The 961-nt window shown below is 42.7% G+C and overlaps 1 protein-coding gene across 2 annotated transcripts in view; it reads left to right on the top strand.

Annotated features, from left to right (window-relative positions):
* Nucleotides 1–961, top strand: part of LOC119585256 (transient receptor potential channel pyrexia-like) — a 26,510-nt gene that overhangs the window by 25,174 nt on the left and 375 nt on the right. The window contains exon 4 of one of the 2 annotated variants that reach the window (XM_037933923.1): nucleotides 27–961. This exon is cut by the window's right edge and continues 375 nt beyond it. In XM_037933923.1, the coding sequence (XP_037789851.1) occupies nucleotides 27–807 (781 nt within the window). In that variant the 3' untranslated portion in view covers nucleotides 808–961. The remainder of the gene's footprint in view (nucleotides 1–26) is intronic. The other variant, XM_037933924.1, reaches the window with a different exon arrangement.

The following is a 961-nucleotide window of genomic DNA, read 5'->3' as shown; positions in this document are numbered from 1 at the left end:
ATTCCTTATTACTTTTCCTTTGTCAGATCAGAAGTGTTGCGTCTCACTAGGCATGTGGAACTGATGGTGCAGGTTGAGAACCTCTTCAGGAACAGCCTAATTCCCCGCAGACTTCAGAAATGTCTACTGAGTAGTATTAGCCTCAATTCTGGTCTTGCATCAGATGTTACAGTGTCTGTCTATCCCAACAGAACACATGGCTTTGCAGATACTATATTCCTGTTGCTTATCAGAATAGTCAGATCAAGGAAGCTCCTTACGAAAATCTTTGAGATTTTTGTGTCGGGATTTATAGCCCCTGAGCACGAGCCTTCACTCCCCTCTCAGCTCATGGGCGAAGCTGTTAACATGGCACTTAGAGAACATGAACTGGACAAGCGAGAAGAGAGACTTCACCTCCGAGCATTGCAAACAGGACAAAACAAACAGGCAGGGTCTTCCCAGCAATCCAACAGCCAAGTACCAGTTACCCTGAGATCATCAATCATTCGGCCCTCTTGTGTAGAGAGAGCATCCTGGAGATGGACTCTGGCAAGTGACACTGATGCTGAAGAAGATGGAGACTTCTTCCACCCCATTTTGCAGCAACAGTCATCAACATGGAACACATGGCATCCCTCCAATTCAGGAGCTCAGCGGAATGTATTGCCTGACTCACATGCGCGTCTTGAAGAACTAAAGAAGCTAGTTATTAACCTTCAAGCAGCAGTTGAAACATTGTCCACAACGGTGCAACAAAACCAAAGTACATACAGAACTGCAACAACTGTCCTTGGAGCACATTCTCTCAATGACGTTACTGTATAAATCATACTGTTATTCTACATCCATTACCTTGCATACTAACATTTTACAAATTTGCTTCGAAATTGCAAAGTTAATTTATTATATTTGTGTTAGTCACATGGTATTTGGCAAATATTTTACTTGTGACTGACAATTACATACAAATCAAAGCGTG

Source organism: Penaeus monodon, chromosome 19, assembly GCF_015228065.2.
Source record: "Penaeus monodon isolate SGIC_2016 chromosome 19, NSTDA_Pmon_1, whole genome shotgun sequence".
NCBI lineage: Eukaryota > Metazoa > Arthropoda > Malacostraca > Decapoda > Penaeidae > Penaeus > Penaeus monodon.
Note: the sequence above shows the minus strand (reverse complement) of the source record. Positions and strands in the feature narration are given on the sequence as shown.